General features: G+C 32.8%; 1 protein-coding gene across 1 annotated transcript in view; it reads left to right on the top strand.

Annotated features, from left to right (window-relative positions):
* The window catches only part of LOC136979769 (nose resistant to fluoxetine protein 6-like), a 49,532-nt gene that overhangs the window by 13,336 nt on the left and 18,009 nt on the right, over window positions 1-18,187 (top strand). The window contains exons 5-10 of the mRNA XM_067275801.1: window positions 6,419-6,512; window positions 6,662-6,748; window positions 6,808-6,970; window positions 8,032-8,114; window positions 16,967-17,086; window positions 17,172-17,295. Coding sequence (XP_067131902.1) covers window positions 6,669-6,748; window positions 6,808-6,970; window positions 8,032-8,114; window positions 16,967-17,086; window positions 17,172-17,295 — 570 coding nt within the window. The 5' untranslated portion in view covers window positions 6,419-6,512; window positions 6,662-6,668. The remainder of the gene's footprint in view (window positions 1-6,418; window positions 6,513-6,661; window positions 6,749-6,807; window positions 6,971-8,031; window positions 8,115-16,966; window positions 17,087-17,171; window positions 17,296-18,187) is intronic.

Genomic DNA, 18,187 nt, shown 5'->3' with positions numbered 1-18,187 from the left:
CGTGTTATTTTTTTTACTTTTCTGGAAGTAGGATCTCAAAAAACAAACAGTATTGACGGTGTTGTCTCCCACCCTACTTCTTAATGAACTGCATATATAGCCCGCTGCAGAGAAGGCCCTTTCAGCCTTTACGCTAGTAGGTTTCAGGGTCATCAAATAATCATAAATCAAAGATATGTTTTGCACCTCTGACTCACTTTCACAAACAGCCATTTTCTTTTTTAATAACTTATCATAATCCTTCTCAGTACTAGTTTCTTTCCGTTTCATTAAGTTTTCTTTCTCACTCTTTAGTTGGATCTCCAATTCTTGTTACAATGTGAAATACAAGGAATACGGGTTATTTGGATCATCGTTTTTCTCCTCCGTAATCTTCTCTGCCATTGCTGCTGGTTCTACTACATATGTATTTACACGATTCAGCATATTTTTCATTTCCTGGCGCATTACATTTTTTTTCGGCATTGTTAAAACATAATCGGGCTTTCTAACTTTTTGGTCATACTTTTTCGGGTTCTGTATGTAAATTAGCATTTCTGTGAACTCGGTAAGACGCCGTTCTTTGACTCTTTTGCGGAGTGCCTCGGAAAGGTCGGTACTCAAGATCGTGTCCTCGCTTTTTAGTTTGTCTAAGACAAATTTCAGGGTTGTGTCAGCGGTTATCAAACTCGACTCTCTTCTACAGAGAGATTCTATGGCCAGTTTAACCGGTCGAAGACTGTTGATCAACTCATTGATTAGTGACCACTCGATAGAGGAAAATTTAGTGTCTGAGCCAGTGTCTATTAAGGCTTTATCGATGCAAACTTTTACACTGTAGAAACGTTCCAGTATGCTGAGGAGACTGTTCAACCTAGTGCGGCAGTCAAAAATCAAGCTCAATTTTTTTCCCTTCGATTCTTTTACATATTTTTGCAAAAACATATCATCTTTGGTTGGTGAGTTTTTAAAAGTTTTAACAACTTTTCGCACTTTTTTAAGAAGTTCGCTGTATCGCGGAGTCACTTCAGGTTCAGTCGGTGTCGATGTGGGTTCAATGACTACTACTAAGCCTTCATTAGTCTCCGTGTCTTCGTCATAATATTCGTCACTTTCGCCTATCTCTGTGTTCTACTTCTTTTTGATCTTTCTTTTTATACAAAACGTCTACCACAGCTAACTGGATTCCATGTGTAATGCACAGTTGCTGATAGCAAGGCAAGAGTCTACCAAGTTTCACCATAAAGATCGTGCCATCAGTAGTGATACCAATGGGGTCGGTTTAAAAGTTGAAACCAAATTTTTTCAACCGTTCTGACACTAATTCAATGCAGTGTTCGGCAGTGCCGGATCCGTGAATTTTGATCAAGCCAAGATTAAAATGAGTCTTTTTATGGTTCACGTTGAGATTTATGTATCTGTGATTTTTTTTGAGTTGTCCACTCATCAAAGCTTAACGAAAATCTTTGACCCTTTTTTTTAAATTTGCGAATTTTTTTTATTAAATCCACTTCGACAGTTTTCGCATAATTGGTAATCATCGATCTTATGGTGTTGGGAAAAGTTGCCAATTGGAATCCATTTTTTGCGAACAAACGTCTTAAATCGGAAGATGTGCAAAATGAACTCAGTGTAAAACCATCTTTGCACACCATCCTTGTAACCATGTTTTCCATCGAACTTTCTTTTACAAAATAAACATCAATACTCTTCTTAGCCTTTTTGTTCGGTATAATATCTACTTCCTGATCATCGACATATTTTCATGTAGTTGCTATTGCTGTGGGAACTACTGTATCTGAATTACAAAGTAGTAATTTGCTGCTTGCAGAATTAACGTTGACGCAGTGTATCTTTTGTAGATGGCCTTTTAAGCCTGTCGTTGAACGGTTACTAATCAGCAAAATTTTTGAACGTAAGCATTTTGTACTTCGACTATCAGACAATTTTTTAAAATAGTCTTACAAGTTTTTTTTATTATCATTCTCACCACTTTTCTCTTGCTGACTTGACTTTGTAAGAGACATTATTCAGTACGAATTCGAACTGTAGTTATATTATTATTATGATGTAACTGTGAACTGACTGAATTGGCTCGATATCTGAAAAAAATTAATTAAAAACTACATACCTGATAAATTTCATCGCCAAGCAGCTGAAGCAGCACTGAAGTGACCAAATTTGATCCAAATCGTTAAAGCCATTTTTGTGGTAAATAATTCAATTTTTATTAAGATCACGTGGCGTGTCACAGACACCCCGTGGCGTTTTTTTAGTCGCAATTTTTCCGAAATTATTAAAAAATTTCAAAAAATTCAAGTTCTCTAATTTCTTCGAGCTGCGAAAAATGCAATAAATAACGTTTTTATTGCGCGCCGAATTTACTCGAGGAAAAAAGTCGAAAAAGTACCGGCTTGCGTCTCGCAGCCGAAGCGGCGTTCCGTCACGCGATTCATTGACGTGTCAACCGACCGCAAATTAGAATTATGCACCAGGACTAGGAGAAGAGCTACTTATTTTATTTAGCGCGAAGACTATTTAGCGATAGCGGAAAGTCAACTGGCAATTAGATCAGCAGAGGTAAAAGGGTGGGCGGTGCGGTGTAGAAAGGAGGTGTGGCACGTGCTGCACTGAATGGCAACGTCGCTCTCGCCGCCGAGCGATAGCGCACTTAGTAAAGCGGCAACGTTGACAACGTAGACTTTTGCGCCATTATTTACTGCGCATCTGAAAGCTAAGATACGGCCTAATATTGAAAAAGAAAAATGTGCGTTTTTCAGTAGAAACACACGAAAATCTACAGTACTGAATACTGATACGGGCATGTCCCGAAAATAAGGTACAATTTTTTATAGAAATTTAATAACGAATTACGTTTGAAATTTAAATTAGTCGTTGGAAAATACACAATCTAAGTTATTTTTTTAGGTACTTGCTACTCTTTTTAAAACACTTTTTCTCGCTGAATACAAGGACGTGAGTACTTTACCGAGAAAGTTCTTCACTTAATAATTTGAGAAAGTGCACGACTGCATCTTTAACTTCGTCAACATCTGAGAAACATAAGTCACCAAAATGTTTGATAAGACGTATACAAATGTACGATCTGATTTTGCCATGTCCTTCTATCCAGCGGCGGCCTTAATGATTGCGAGGCTCCGGGCAGCAGATCTTTGCGAGGCCCTTGTCCTTTGTGCAAAGTATGTGAATTGAAAATAGATATTTTTGCTCAATGTCGAGAAATGCAAAAGTTATAAATAAATAAATTTAGAGTTTTAAAATATTATATTAGAAGATTTATAAAAGTTAACAGTCATAAAGACGACAAATTAGTAATGATGATACACTAAGATAAATAAATGCCTTAAAAGATATACGCAGGGATTTAAAAATAATGTTTGCGGCTTATAATTAATAGCTAAGGATAAAATAAAAAGTTTTAAATATCAACTTTATTCAACTCGAATTGTTGCGCGAGGCCCCTACAAGAGCGAGGCCCCGGACGATTGCGTTGCTCGCCACTGTTTCTATTCATATCATTTTAGCCAGTTTAAAGTTTTTCATGCAGTATAAAAACTGGAATTCCCATGCAGAATACGAGCCGTTATGCTGATAGTTCGAACATAAGACATTCTATTTCTGTCTTTTTGAACATCTTAAGAAACAACTCGATAATTTACACTTCTGAGATAATGACGAAGACAAACATGCAATCAGTTGTGCAGGAGTTAGATTTCCAGAGGAACTTTCCCGAAGTCACCTCTTTAGCAGATCGTTTATATTTTGTGTTAACTTATACCATCGATCCAATACATAAAAAAAACGAATAATAATAATTGGAGTAAAATTGACTTTTCTTATTTCGGCAGAAAATCAATCGTATCCTTAATGTAAAAAATTAATAATTAAATTGGCTAAAGCTATAATAAATGTAAAAGCAACGGATACAATTTAGAAGAATAAGAACAATAAATTACGAATACCAAATTACTATTGAAAGCTTTTATCTTTATTTGTGTATGACAGATGGAAGTCAGGATTTGCGCAATACAAAAAGTTCTGTAATCGAAGGAAGTTTCCGGTAAAATTTTTATCGGGAGTAAATCAGAATGGACTCGAAACGTTAAGAAGAAAATACGAATGTTCAAAAATTGGATAAAGAGAAAATTCTAGAAACAAAAAAGTGCTTTTAAAAAGTAACAAATTATTCGTTTTTCACACGAATTCTGTCTTGTATTAAAACATTTGCAATACGAAATCATTGGTGATACTCACTCGATTACTTTGTAGGCTAAACATTTGAGATTGCTGAGAGGAAAATGACTCAGCAGGATGATTGAAATTGCGTTATTTAGAAAGTATGTAGATTATTAATTCAAAGTTAGTTTTAAGTTATTATTTATTCAGGATTGTGAAGAATAACAGAGTATATTCGAGTATCAAATGTTGGCTTTATTTTTTAATGCTGTTTTAGTTCGATTTTGACAAACTCGAAACTCTTAAGAAGCAATCGAATAAAAATCCAACCGTATTTACCGAATCTTGCGCCATTCCCTTAAATTTTGTAAATACAAAATTTCTTTCAAAATAATGTTTTAAAACACTTTACAATTTTGCATTATGTTGATTGAACTAAAATAATATATTTTTTACTCTACAGTAAAAAATTGCTTGGAGTGTTTATAATCATTTAATATTATAAGCTAATTCCGTCTAAAAAAATTCGTTTGAACACCACATAAGAAGAACGATTGCTTAAGAATAGTTATTCAAAATGTATATATATGTTATCGCTAAAGCTCGAAAGCCGTTAATGTGTACATTACCTGGCTAATTTTCAGATTAACTAGGCTGATCCGTTAACGTGCGGAATCAAGAGTTTTTTACATTTTACCTAGGTAAACTGCACATTAACGACTATCGTATCGTTAAAGTTCAAAAGTTTGTTTCTCTCATTTCCTTTCCCTACTGCTTTCCGAGGAAGACAGAGCAAAAACTGAAGCACGCTCAATTTTAATTGTGGTTCTTGGTAAAACAGAGGATGGCTTTTATAAACTTCGTACCGAAACGAGTATTTTAAAACAACTGTATGCAAAATCTGAAGTCGGTGCTTGCAAAGAAAGATTTTTAACGAAGGAAGATGTCTCCGCCGTAGAAATATCTTTACGTCAAACAGCACTAAAACAATTTCCTGGTACTGGGCAGGATTTCAGAAAATGTAACTGCAAATCTAATTGTATTACAAATTGACGCGTTTGTCGCAAAAACCAATTGCTATGTAACTCAAAGTGTCACCAATCTTTAGATTACACTAATAAGTAAGCACAGTTTTATCATGTTTTTCAAATTCATTTCCCTAATTGTAATAATATTTTAAACCGTTTGATTTTTTGTATTACATTTTTTAATAAATTGATAATTGATACTATCAAGTAATTTGCTGATTGTTTAATTGTATTAACTTTATTCTTTAGATATCGAATATTTAATAAATAACGTTATGTTAATTTAAGCGTACAGAAACGTTGCCGTTGTTCCAGCAAAGATCTTATTTTCCCTCTACCGAGTGCCTAGTAGGTTATGTGCGGATTGCCTAGATCACGTACACATTACCTAGGTAATTTGAGAAATGAAACAATTTCCGAAACTTTAACGAATCACCCTAGTTAATCTGGAGATTAGCGAGACAATGTATACATTAATGGCTTTCGAGATTTAGCGGTAACATATATATAAAATTACATTTTACGAGTTACTGATTCATCATCGCCGAGAGCAAACGACTGAACCCAGAAGAGAAATTTTGACAGCGCATTCCTAAAATGATATAGATAACCGCTAAGAAATTAATTTTTAACATTCCGTCTCTAATGTGGTAAAAATGAGGTACAAGAGAATACATTTGAAAACATATTTTTGGTTGAATTTTGTAGCTTTGTTGCGCAGATGAAATAAATTTTTCATCTTTTAACGAAATTACAGACAAAAAGTTTTATCTTAAATATTTTTTGATTTGTTTAAAATTGTACTATTTAATAGATGTTACATTGAAGTTCAGATTTTTCCGGATTACTCATTTGTTTTTTATAGGTTTTGTATTTTTTGAGTAATTAGGAGTTTTAATATATATATATATATATATATTTATTTATTTATACATAAAAAATATACAAATTATTTTGTATGCAACATGTAAACAATAGATAGTGCCGTAGTATTTCTAAAGCGTGCTATAGTTTGAAACAAACGAACATCAGTAATTTTTTCCAAATTAGCAACAACTAGTCATTCAGAATTTTAGTGACGTATCGAGGGAGGGTTATTCCTATCATATTGCAGGTAATTAATATATCTAAAATTTATAAATCGAAATAAAATATTTCATACAAAACATTTTTTATATTTACCCATTAAAAAAAACAATAATTATATTTTATAGAAAAATATTCCAATATCTTCAAGCATGTGGATCTTCTTTTATTTGAAATTATTCTCCAAGGCTTCACTATAATAGAAACACACTTCTTCTACAGGTAAGTCATTTTAATTTTATTGATACATATAAATAAAATATTCGATAGTATGTTTACATTTGCTATCATAATAATTATAAAAACATTTATAGTTTTTAGCGGAAATACTTTTCTCTTTAAAATTAATAACGAATAATATTTCTGGCTAGCGGGTTTATGGTAATGTATCTGAGACAAGAACGTGGACGAAACTCTGCCAAGTACTACATCATGTTTTCAGTCAAACGAATTATCAGGTAAAATATTTAACACTTACCGCTACTGGTTCGTGTATTATATTTTGTTCGTGTTGCAGATATACACTTCCGATATTCTTCTTTTTGGGCTTCGCAATTCTTCTGCCTCTTCTCGGAGAAGGTCCTCATTGGGATTACGTTATTCGTCAGGGAAAACACTTAGAAAACGAATGGTGGAAATATATCACTCATATTCATATTTACTTACCGGATGGATCGATGGTAAATGCATAAAAGTTAAAATTCAGTTTTCGATTAAAGTTTCGGACATTATAAATTATTACGTGAAATTATTGACATTTGCATTCACGCAAGCTGTTTTGAACAAACCAATGTATTAGATATGTACTATTAATCGTTAAGCCACAAATGTTTTTAATGTATAACATGTAAAGAAATTTGAAAGGTCTGTGAACTTTCTGTCACTTTAAATTTTTGTATGACTATTATGTTTAGGACGTTTTCCACTTTACTATCCGTAATGTCAATTGTTTGTTAAGAAAAATGCAACTTTTACTTAGTGAGAAAAATGTAAAATGTGGTTTTTCGGTGATACGAAAACGTCTAAAATTTCATTTTAATTCGTTTTTTCTAAAATTTTCTATTAGATTTAATTTGTAAAAATTTTTTATATAAATGTAAGCATCTCTTACAAAATCATTTTGACAAATTACATATTATTATAATTTTTCGATAATCAATTGTAGTGCAGGTTGCTGTTGCTTCCGAAAATACTGTCTTAGTGACATCTTAGTGAAATACGAACTGTTTGCAAGTTTTAGAAAACAGATGGAATCACGATATTATGTAAAAAGAAAGCAGCGTTATTTAACTATCGAGACCGGTGGTTAGTTTAATGGTTAGATAAGGATTCTTCCCGAGCAATTCTCTCGTGGTTGCTTTAATAAAAAGATTTATTGGTTTATTAAAAAGTATATTAATCTGTAATGTGCAGAAAACTAAATAACATCTGAAATCTGTTTTATCTCATTATTCTATTTTTAAGTAAAATGAAAAACATTTAAAAGAGAAATCTTATTAACGATAAATTTAGAAACAGTGATAAAATTTACTGGCGAGCAGTAATTGGTAGGAATGGCTTTAATAAATGGGTTTATGGCATAAAGATAGGAGAAAGTAAACTTTTGTAATTTCTGCCAGTCGATGAATACCTTTATGGATATTGCCTGTGTTTGTGTGCATGAAATATTTATAGATAAATCGAACAAATTATTAGTAGTATCATTAGGTTTTAATTTGTCTTTTTTATAAACATTATTTAGGAGTTTCTTAACGTATTATGGTTCATCAGTGTGTTGCTGCAGCTTTCCATCTTAATGTCACTGTTATTATGTATTGTTGACAGGTAAGAATTTGACAATTTGTTTCTTACTAATACGAAAAATATATTTATGTTTTGTAATATAATTTCATCTAGTGTTGCCAGATACGTTTAGTGTTAGTAGCGAAATACATTTTAGCAGCCAAATACATTTTTGCAAGTGACGCAAAAGTAGCTAACTCAAAAAGTTTGTTTTAATAACCAGAGATTTGACGATTAAATAAAAAAACACACCATTCCTGCTTTTCGAGCGATAACTTTAATCCCATTAAATACTTTTGGTCAATTTGCAGGCATGTAAACTGAATGAAAATAAGGATCGTGAGAATCAAAACATATGCACACAGTGTAATTTACTATGTCGAGAATACTCATTATATTTGCAAAGTAGATTGCAACGAATATTGCGACAAGTGATTTTGCCAAGACGGACTATAAAAAATTAATTTTTCTATGTAATATTTTTAATAGTTATTCATTTGCTATTACAAAGAATTTATCAAACTGCAGTTATTTAATTAATTTGAAAGTTGACTATTAGATTTTTATATGAAGCCAATTCGAACTGTACATTAATAATAATAATAATACATAAAGAATTCCTGCATCCCGTACAGAAAGTAGACAACAAAAAAATTCAGATATTAAAAACAGATATTAAATTTATCATCGAAAATTGCATAAGGAAAAGTGATAATCGTTTCGAAGTCATCCTCTAATACAGAAAAACAAAAACAAAATTGATGAACGTTATTGATGTATCCAGTGGTGATATTCGAAATATTTAACAAGGGGTTTGCTAGCAGAAAATTTTTCCCTGACAATCACCGACAAACGAAATGGAAGTTTTGGCTAGAAATAAATACAATACCTTTTCTTGCAACCATATATCTAACAATCAGTGGCGTATTTAGAACGTAACGAGCAATGGGAGAAGGCCAGGTAACAACAGTATTTTAGATCTGTCGACCTTTTTTTTTTATTTAAGACAGAGAAATTCTTTATCGCAATATGACGCTTCTAGAAGTAGGCACGTGTCATCATCTCTCCAGATACATTATACATTTTCTTTCGCTGTCCATAGCCCGACACGTGTTCCACAGCCATCTTGTATTGTCTCGCGCGCGCGACATTCTGGGATCTCTCTTATGACTGGATCTGCTTTCAAGAACACTCTTGAATCGATCGCGATTAAACCTCGATTGAAACGGTCGAAAGAGATCGCACCGAGACATACTCCCTGTCCTTGCTCACAATTTAGATTGAAATGCTCGGTGCAAACGGGGTATAAGGGCCTAGTTTAGTAGTATTACAGAGTATAATACGCATATTTTAATATATTTTTAAAAAAAAAAACAAACCCACTGAGAAATGTTCCGTGTGTTTAACAATGTTCGGGAAACTGAAAACTTTAACAACGGGTTCGCCCGAACCCGTTCGGAAAACTTTAACAACGGGTTCGGGCGAACCCGCTCGGAAAACTGAAAATTTTAACAACGGGTTCGGCCGAACCTGTGCGAACCCGCCGAATATCACCACTGAATGTATCCAAAATGCATGTACAGTGCAGCATCGATTATCCGACTCGATTGGGAACTGAGGTCTGTCGGATAACCGAAAAGTATGAAAAAATACATTATTAGTATAGTATATCCCATGTAATAAACTTATTAGTATATCGGTATTAACCTACTTCGCGTTGAATTATTATCGATGTTAAGCCTAACAATTTTCTTAAAGTAATAATCATCGTTAAATTATTTGTTTATTTTGCACAAAATAAATACAGAAATAAAGAAAAAATAAAAAATTAATCCTGGTTTAAATACTGGCCTCCCTTTCATGGTCGAGCCAGTGTTTCCAGCTAAGACACGCAAACATTTAACAAAACTAATATTGAAGTGACCAATACATAGCCAAATATTGTAGCGTCACACCACTAGCGGACATTCGAATTTGCCGACTAGAACGCGGTCGGTTAACCGATGTGACGGTTGATCGGGGTTCGGATAATCGATGCTCTACTGTATTAGTTTAATAAACAAATCTCAGCCAACTTTCAAATTAAATGACTGTAGAAAAATTAATGTTATTTTTTCGACTTTTATCATTTATGGATTAACGTGTCTGGATTATAGTAATAATTATGAAAACTTTATCACAAAAAGAATATTTTAAAAATTTCTTCTACACACACTTTTAACTTTCAAATTACAAATAAATAAATTCATTTATTATAAAGGAGACAAACAAAAATTTATTTGATAAACCCAAATATTTGTTTTATTTGGGTCTTTAATTAATAAAAAAAAATAATGAAACACCGTTTTAAAGTGAATTTTTATTCAAATAATGTATTTATAAATAATAAGAAGCCAAAAATGTAGCCAAGTCAAATTAATGTAGCCTAAAAGTAGCGAATACGCAAATGATATTTTTTTACGCAAATTAAAAATAGGCTATCTAAATTTGGCTACTTTCAGCCAAATTTGGCAACGCTGGTCTCATCGTACAATGCTAAATCGATTAGATAAGCTTATTAAAGTGTTTCGAATTCTTTAAGAGTGTTTGTTCCAAATGAAATTATCTCTATTTGTCATTAACGAAAGATTATCTATGACCGTGACACTACAGCTTGCCTAGTTTTTGTGAAATGCATCTGTACAGAGTTTCAAAATGTATTCGCTAACTATATGCAAATAGGACAAACCGAAAATCATTCAAATGAAAAAAATAACAGCCACAGAAATGTGAGCCAGTGTCCAGGAACACCGACTTTAATGCTGACTATACTACAGCCCAGTTTTAGGATTTTCTGTATTTTTAGTGCTGGCAGGAAAAGGTGTCTTTCCACTCTCCTTCCTTTTTGATCTAGTAGTTCACTATTTCACATTTGATTCTATTCTTTTCTGTTTCTTGTTGGGCTCTACTCTTTTTCGAGAACACAGGCGCATCTCTATCATAGTTACACTGCGTTACAGATGTTTCCGAAAAAGGGCTAATAAAAATCAATGCTAGGGAAGCAATAAATGTTAAAACCATCACGATTGGCCAATATTGTTTGTACTATTGCCGTTTCGTCATCCACTGTAAGCAGATGGTAAGCCTGGACTAAGTCAAATTTAGAAAACATGCAGCTTTGCAGATGAAGTTTAAACTGACGCTTATAATCCGTATAAAATCAGAAACTGATCGCACTGCTTTATTTATAATATTTTTGTAATCGCCAGAGATCCTACCTAATTGTTTCTTTTCTGTTTAAAATTGGCACGATAAGAAGATCCCATTCTGGATCAGCTCTGTAGATCAAGAAAATTTTTTTCAGCAGTTCATCTATATAACTTGTCCTGAAGCTTCTAGCGAATAGTCAACGGAACATGTTTGGGTACGAATGATGCTGGGCAATGATTGCAGGAATATTGATTTTTTTTAAATGTACCTAACTCAGCCTTTTCAACACGTATCGAATTATCTCGTAATGGTCTGAAATGAATTCTGTTCGATGTGGTAGATTTTACAGAGTGTAATCCCCAAAGTCGCTTACATTTTTAGGTTTCCGGTTCTTAGTTCGTGTAAGTTTAGGTTTTATTAATACTCGATAAGTAAAATTTATCGAAGTCGAGTTGCAAAATTTGGCATCTTAAAACCCACTACCAAATTGTCCGTAATACGCATCGCAGATAAATTTGATTCGGTCATTAAACACATTATTCATCTCCTTTATGCTATCTGTCTTCAGAATATTGATGTTAGGTTTAAGATCTTTTATCGTTAATTTAATTTCAGTTTTGATAATCTAACGATAATTTGTCCGTTCACAGCGCAGGATAAGGCGACAAATCATACATACTAGCAGTTTTCGAAAAATACTTTATTGAAGTTATTGTTATAGATATAAATCACAAAAAAGGTACTTGACTACACGGAGGAGAAAACAAAACCGAAACTAAAATAAACGGGAATATTAATTTTAAAAAAACGGGACGAGCACTATCGTTGAAGAGTTGTTAAAGACGGACGTCTGACATTTCCCACTAACTCCGAACACGATGAATGCATATTTAGAGCACATGTATGAGTTTCTAAACGAGGTCTGGGCAGAGGCTTTGTAAAGATGTCAGCAACCATTTCTTGCGTTGGACAATACACAACTTCAATTATGTCCTTTCTTTGAAGATGTCTGATGCGATGATACTTTGCGTCTATGTGTTTCAGTCTTGAATTGTGTTTTTCAATTTCTGAAAGTTTTATTGTTGCTTGATTATCTTCCATAATTTTGATTAGCAGATTTTGCTTTAGCTCAAGTTTTTCTGTCATACGTAAAACCCACAGAAGTTCTTGCGTAGCACTTGCTAAAGAAACATATTCGGCGTCTATTGAGGATAGAGCTACATAGTTTTTTTTTTTTTTTTTTTTTTTTTTCCACGATACGCAATTTTTTCCAAGGTATATCACATCACCTGATGTTGATTTTCTGTCGTGTCTGTCTCGAGCCCAATCAGCATCACAGTAGATTCTTAGCTCAGGTTTTTTAGTTGATGAAATTTGTAGTTGCAGATATTTTGTTGATTTAAGATAGCATATAATTCTCTTAACGGCATTCCAATCTCGCTTTCTTGGACTTTCACATCTGCTAAGAATGTGTGTCGAAGCTGCTATATTTGGTCTTGTAACAGTTGAAATATACAAGAGAGCCCTCACTGCCTGGCTATATTTTGTGCTATTTTGAAACAGGTTTTCTTCTCCTTGTAGTTTGTAATAGTCTGTTTCTATTGGAGTAGAAGCTGGCTTTGCATCTTGCAAATTAAACTTCTGTACAAGCTCTTTTATTTTATTTTGTTGACTTAACAAAAAACTTCCATCTTTCTTTCTTTTTACTTCTATTCCTAAGTAAAAATTACTTCTCCTAGATTTGTAATATAATAGCTTTGCTTAAGAATTTCTACTATTTTACTAATGCTTATTTCACTTTCGGCACGAATCAAAATATCATGTACATATAGCACACAATATACAATATTTTTCCCTTCGCCCATAATAAACAAACAGGTATCTGCTTTGCTTTGTTTAAAATCTTGATTAATTAGAGTTGTTGCTATTGCCTTATTCCACGCTTTGGCAGCTTTTGCCAAATAGCCTATTGCATAAATAGCTTTTTGTACAGTACTTTCATTCCTTTATATATAGCTGCAGCTAAAACTGCTCTAATAGTTGTATGCTTAACAACTGGTGCAAATGTTTCATCAAAGTCAGTTCCAAATCTTTGATCATAGCCTTTTGCTACTTATCTTGCTTTGCATTTTGTTTCTCTTTCATTTTCATTATACTTTGTCTTGAAAACCCACTTACATCCTATTGCACTTTTATCTTGTGCTAAATGGACTAATTTCCAAGTTTCATTTTCTTTTAGGGTCTTAATTTCTTCACTCGTCGCTTTTTCCCATTTTAGTTTTTCTTTCTTTGGTAATTCCAGTATATCTTCAAATGACTGGATATGTATGTGTAATTTTAACTTCAGCTTTGAATGTCAGTTTTTCTGGGGGTATACCTTTGGTTGATCTTTCAGACTTTCTTAGTAAAATTTCTGATTCTGTTTCTTCTTCTGAGTCTTGCTCTTCTGGAAAACTTTCATTAACATGGAAAAATTGGAACACATCTTCACTATTCCATAGTTCAGGTTTTCCTTTATTTTCTTTTCCTGTATTTATTTTTAGGAATTTTACTGATCTACTTATTATTACATTTCTATCACCTGTGTAAATCCTGTATCCATTACTTCTCATATCATACCCTACAAATGTACCTTCAATGGCTTTCTTATCTAATTTTTTTCTTTTATGCTTATTTATGTAGACATATGCTTTATATCCAAAAACTTTAAGATGGTTTAGGTTGGGCTTTCTTTTGTTCCACAACTCATATGGTGTTTTATTAATTTTTTAGTAGGTAATTTGTTCTGAAAATAATTTGCAGTTATCACTGCTTCACCCCAAAAGAATTTTGCAAGATTTGCATTTATTATCATAGCTCGTGCCATTTCTATGAGAGATCTGTACTTTCTTTCTGCAACACCATTTCGTGCAAGAGAATAAGGTATAGTAATTTGATGAGTGATTCCTTGTTTTGTTAAATATTCAACATTTTTGTTACAGTATTCACTACCATTATCTGATCTTAATGTGTTGATTTCTCTTCTAAATTTATTTGTAGATAAAGCTACAAATTCTTTCAGTTTTGTAAGAACTTCATCTTTGCTTTTAATTAGATATACCATAGTAAATCTAGAAAAATCATCTACAAATGTAAGGAAGTATCTTTTTCCTCCTACACTATCTACTTGCATTGGACCACATATGTCACTATGAGCAAATTCCAATGGCTTTTAAGCTCTGTAAGTAGACTTCTTCGGATATGGCAATTCGGTGAGCTTTGCTTTAATGCATATTGAACATTGTAAATCATGTTTACAATTCTGCAACTTTATTCCCTCTACTAAGTTTTCTCTTTCCATTTGTTTCACTGTGTCATAATTTTTGTGACCTAGTCTTTGGTGCCATATAAGTATGCAATTTTTATTTGTACAGTTTTGCATTAATTGAGCACTGTTTACTCGCTCTTGCCTATCTGTTGCAGCAATTAACTTGTAAATACTATCTGTGGCAATGCCTGTAGCAGTTAACTCATCGTCTTTCTCTATGGTGTATCCATTATTTCTTAAATTTAACTAAGCAGCCTCTATCAGTTATGGCTTTTACTGAGAGTACATTTCTATCTAACTCTGGAACATAAAGCACATTCTCTAAGAGAATTTCTTCTTTATCTGCATAAGGTGTTCTGACCTTTATACATCCTTCACCTATGCCATGTGAGTTTAGCTTTGCTTTAATGGCAACGGTGATAGAGTTGCTTTTTTGCTTGTTAAGTTTTTGGAAAAATTTTAAGTTTCCTGTCATATGACATGTTGCACGTGAGTCAATGATCCTGTCATTGTCAACATTTGTTTCATACGATTGTGCCTTTAGTACTTTTCTTTCATTTTGTTTATCCTTTTCTACACAAACAGTGGACTTGTGTCGCTTATCAGAATTCTTGTGAACATTTTTATTTGTTCTTTGTCTTTTAAAAGCATCTTCACTTATGTTATTTTGTTGTTCAAATGCCAACATTTATTTTTATAATGATTACTTTTTTGGCAGTAAGTGCGAAATTTTTTTTCTTTGCAGTTCCACTTTCGTGCATTTTTGCTTTCAAATGCTAAGGCTTGTCCCGACGAACTTTGTTTACCTCGTAAACGCCTTTCGTATTCATCTATTAATTTACTTGTTATATATCCTTGAGTTAGTTCTTTTTCATCTTTACTTTCCAGTGTAGTTATTAAAGTACAATATGACTCTGATAAACTACACAACAGCATAGCACATAAGTGTGACTTTTTGATTTGTTCATCAATGATTTCCAGGTGTTCCTTTAATCCAAAAATATCTTTTGTGTGATCCTGAATTTTCGTGTTTTCATTATACTTTATAGAATAAAGCTTTCTAAGCAAAAATAATTTGTTCGTTAAGTTAGCTCGTTCGTGGACACTTTTTAACTTTTTCCACATTTCCGAAGCAGTCGATTCATGTATTACATGAATTATTTGAGAATCTGAAATATTTAAGCATATCAATGCTTTATCAGTACGATCACGTTTATAGTATGCATCGTCTGGTTTTTCAGGTTTAACGCCGAATACTGCGTCATTTACATTTTCTTTAATTAATAGCATCTGCATTCGAAACTTCCATATTGAATAATTTTTATCATTTAATTTTTCAATACTATTATCATCTTTTGTAACTGCCATTTGTGACGGTATACTTTTGCCGAGAAAAAAAATAATTTCAAGATGTCGCTATAACGTTAGAACATTGGTCCTCAAACTTTTTCGACCCACCGCCTTCTTTGTTCCAAAAAGTTATACCCAACGCCCCCTAACTCATCAGTAGCTCGAACTTTTGCCTTTGGTCACCGTTCAGTACCCTGCCGCCAGCGCCCTCTAGATTTACTCACAGCCCACAGGGGGCGGTATCGCCCACTTTGAGAACCGTGCGTTAAAACAACGACAGTCTAGAAGCCTTTTGAGGTAATTACTAACTCGTTGGCAATAATAAACTTCTGCGTTGCTTATGACTTATTAAAAAATGTAGTAGCTTATTGAGACATGCATTTTACATCCTTATCAGCGATTTCAGTCTCATAATCAATGTTAAGATCTTCTATCGTTAATTTAGTTTCAGTTTCGATAATCAAATGATAATTTGTCCGTTCACAGCGCAGGATAGGATGACAAATCATACATACCAGCAGTCTTCAAAAAATACTTTATTGAAGTTATTGTTATAGACATAAATTTTTAAAAAAAATGGCAGTTGATTACACAGAGGAAAAAACAAATCCGAAACCAAAACAACGGGAATATTAATTTTAAAAACGAGGGACGAGATCTCGAGCTCTTCTCGCGAGCACTATCGTTAAACACGGACGTCTAACAATTGAGAAGTGTTTTTTGCAGCGTTACCGCCTGTGTATAGCATGAAGTTTTGGCTGGTATAAAATGTTTGTTGCTTGCAGCGCCAAAAGCGCAATAGTGGTAAGTTTTAATACTAATTTTTTTACAGAATTGTTTTTTGCATGTTACTAAATCTCACACCAAAGTAGATTTGCGGTAGATTTGAAAAGTAGAAGTTTCCGAATGCAAACCTAAAGATTTGTCAAAATGGCGTTAGATAGGGATACATTATTCTTTCAGTATTTACAAAAATCTTAAATGTTATTATTTAACGGATGATTGATATTTTGAGGTCCTTTACTATGTATTGAATATGATTTTGCAGATGGCCAAGATTTCGAAGACTCGCCATAATTGTATTAATGTTAACAGCGATTATCATGTATATAGTTGACGTAGTTTCAAACGGATATTACGCGATGATTGGAATACCTGCGGCTACCGAGTATGAACATTTAACTTCTTTGTCATTTCATAATTAATGATTATTAATCAAATAAACTAATTGATATTTTTATTTGTTATTTTAGGAAAACCTATAAATATATTGCTTATAATTATTTTAAACCATATTATTCCCATCTTGGTACTTATTGTTTTGGTGCTTTAATTGGAGATATATTAAGGAAGAAGAAACAGGTCACATTTGGAAAAGTATACTAATTTTATTTTTATTTTATATTATTTATTATTATTATTATATATATATGTATATATATATATACACACACACATATGTATACGAGTAATTATTTATTGTGACTTGGTCATAATTCCGGCTGCACTTTTTAATCATACTTTTTAAATGTATTTAATTTTATTGATGTAGTTTAACCTGAAATTAGTCGTGGTTTGCCTCCGTACATTGCACTTTTTCTTTAATAATATATTTGTACCGGTCATTTATCTAACGCCTTTCGAGGGAAAGTTTTGAATATAAATAACGTTATTTCTGATTTGCATAGGAAGTTCGGATATAGTTGATCGGTTAGGCACCGACTAACCATATCCGAACTTCCCCCCGCCTAAGGTTTCCATATATGATCTCGACATTCATGTATCTATCTTCGTTCTCGAATGTAAGTAAACAGTGAAAATTTATAAGTCTACAATTTTTATAAATTGTCGCCAAACAAAGTAACCTTTTTTTAAGTCAAAGATCAATGGGAAATATCTCGACTTGGAATTAAAGATTTTCGAGTTAAAGAATTTAATTTTCTGAAATATTACGATTTGGTTAATTTTACGTTATCGAGCCTATTCTCAAGAATATATTCACGGACGATTAGTAAATTGTATTCAGTTTTTGTCGTTGTTGATTGTCTTATCACCGGCACCCTACTTCCTCCATTCGGTAACATAGTTTATCAATAAAAGATAGAGAGAAAATGTATTATGAGTATTGCTGTGTTCGGCGGAGAGCCATAGTGTTTATTTATCTTAATCTTCTACCTTCAAATAAAATATAAGTGTGTGGATATAAGGTAAGATTATGGACATTAAAGTGCGAGGGTAAGCCGGAAAATAGTTTCCGGTTTCTACAATT

Source organism: Centruroides vittatus, unplaced genomic scaffold (genome assembly GCF_030686945.1).
Source record: "Centruroides vittatus isolate TY-2023 unplaced genomic scaffold, ASM3068694v2 contig_634, whole genome shotgun sequence".
NCBI classification, from domain to species: domain Eukaryota; kingdom Metazoa; phylum Arthropoda; class Arachnida; order Scorpiones; family Buthidae; genus Centruroides; species Centruroides vittatus.
This window is presented reverse-complemented; position numbering and strand designations above follow the sequence as displayed.